This window comes from Sorghum bicolor, chromosome 6 (genome assembly GCF_000003195.3).
Source record: "Sorghum bicolor cultivar BTx623 chromosome 6, Sorghum_bicolor_NCBIv3, whole genome shotgun sequence".
NCBI classification, from domain to species: domain Eukaryota; kingdom Viridiplantae; phylum Streptophyta; class Magnoliopsida; order Poales; family Poaceae; genus Sorghum; species Sorghum bicolor.
Genome location: NC_012875.2, coordinates 4001824 through 4003992, shown reverse-complemented (window position 1 = coordinate 4003992; position 2169 = coordinate 4001824). Strand labels below are relative to the sequence as shown.

The 2169-nt window shown below is 44.4% G+C and overlaps 1 protein-coding gene across 1 annotated transcript; it reads right to left on the bottom strand.

Annotated features, from left to right (window-relative positions):
* Window positions 707-1832, bottom strand: LOC110436681 (senescence-specific cysteine protease SAG39-like). The gene is made up of 2 exons (XM_021464143.1): window positions 1406-1832; window positions 707-1293 (listed from the first exon to the last, which is right to left on the bottom strand). The coding sequence occupies exons 1-2, from the start codon at window positions 1830-1832 to the stop codon at window positions 707-709; spliced, it is 1014 nt and encodes a 337-aa protein (XP_021319818.1).

The window sequence follows — 2169 nt, the reverse complement described above, 5'->3', positions numbered from 1 at the left end:
CCACCGCGCGTGCTGCGCGCTCCTCGCTGCGGCGCACGTCACAGGCCCGGCCGCGCCTGGAATACGCGCGCCCGACCATGACATGAGGGTACACAATCTGGGGAATGAAATTTGCATTTCACATTGATAGAAAATTGTGGAGACTGTTTCAGATGTCATGCTGCTCTTAGCTAAATGATCAACCAACCATAAGGCCCTCCTTATCTATGAGAAGGCCAACAAGATAAATTTCAAAGTAAAGAACATAAAGACACTGACTTGTAAACTTGATTACATTGCTGGAAATCTGGAATCATGAAAAAAAATAAAGTCAACTAAAAGAGCTTCCTGAAATGCCTCAAATATTTGTATCTCCGTGAACCACGGTTTTGTACTACAACAAAACTACCCATTCATCGCTAGTCTTTTATTTAAAATAGGAAGATGTGGTCTCACAAGTCCACATGTATGAAATGATCTGGACATTTTGATCACAATGTTTGACTATTTAACAACACTCCAGACTTTATAGAACTCTGTACGGAGCTTTAATGTATTATTTCAAACGTTAAGGATAATTACAAAGTTAACAAACATATATAATAAAAGTTACATGTGTATGATTGCAATACATAAAGAACAAACTATATGAGAGTGTAGAAGGCACATATATAATTATTCAAATACAAGCTGATGACGTTTTCAGAAGTATACTCTTGGTTTTTTCCTACTCAGTAGGATAGGAAGGCTTCATGGCAAGGCCACACATTCCACGTTTGTCTGTAATGTCCTTCTCCATTCTTAGAAATCCCTTCTCTCCCCATGTGGTTCCCCATGAATTTTTTAGAATCCAATACTTTGTGCCATCACTCTCCATGCCATATCCAATGGCAGCGATCCCATGATCCAGCTCAGTGCCGCAGGAGCCGGTCATCACACCACCAGAATACAACATAAAAGTCCTGTCACTCGCATCAACAGCAACAGATACGGGTTGATTGGCCACGGCCTTCATGAGTGCAGCCTCGTTGTTAACCGGAACGTCCTCGTGACCTTTGATGGTTGCGGCACTCTTTGATCCGCCCTTGCACTTGCCGTCTACTGCCTTGTATGGGTAGTTGGACTCCGTGGCGAGGCCTCCATTTTTTATGACAAACTCAAAGGCACTGTCCATCCAGCCACCCTCGCAACCCTCGTCCATGCTGTGGGTGTCACAGTCCACTAGTTCTTGCTCAGAGAGCGAGATGAGGTTGCCGGTGCTCAGCTTCACAATGCCCTCCATGGCAGCTACAGCCGAGAATGCCCAGCAGCAACCTGCAATTATTTTTTTGTGTCATTGTACAAGTCATCAAAAGAGCTTAATCACCATGTATATATCATCACGGAAATAATTAATTGTTTCAAGTATGATCACAATTGTACGTACCACATTGGCCTTGGTTCTTGATAGGTGTGACAGCTCCCTTGGTCCTCCAATCCACAGCTGTCGGAAGTGCGCTGACACTCAAGTTCTCATACTTGAATCCAGTTGTTGGAACCTTTTCTGCTGTTGGTTTGAAACCTTTGTTTGCTTTGAACTCTTCAGTGGTCAAGTCAGCAAACTGGTTGACACCAAGCCAGAACTTGTTGTTCTTATTGGTATTGAATGACTCGACGAATGCTACATTATCCTTGAACACCTGAAAACGCCGCGCCTTCTCAGCCGCATCTTTGTAGACACGGCCATACTCAACCATCCAATTCTCGTGCCTTTCGACCATGGCCGCATCGCTCAGCTCACGAGCAGCTAGGACAGAACTGCATAAGCTGGCACAACCAAGGATGGCAAGGAGGAAAGCCTTGGAGGTGACCATGATCTACTCTGCTGCTGTGTTTCTTTTCTTACTGGTTGCTGTGGTTTTGTGTACTCCCTTTTCTGTGGATGTGTGGAAATGAGGAGGCGGGGGCATGTCTTTATATAGACCCGGCCTCCTAATGCCGTAAGTCAGTGAAGGTGTGGTCTTTTTTATTGCAGTTAGTATATACACGAGCTGCAGCGTGCTGGTCAAGTTAGTTACTCATTGTATAATCTTGTTCTTGCAGAATAAACGTATGGTATCTTCTGAGAGTGACCCACAGTCAGCTAGAAATAGGAAAGTAATCCTAGAATGCTGTGTGGAATTGACGAGATGGATTCAGGCATGTAGCCTT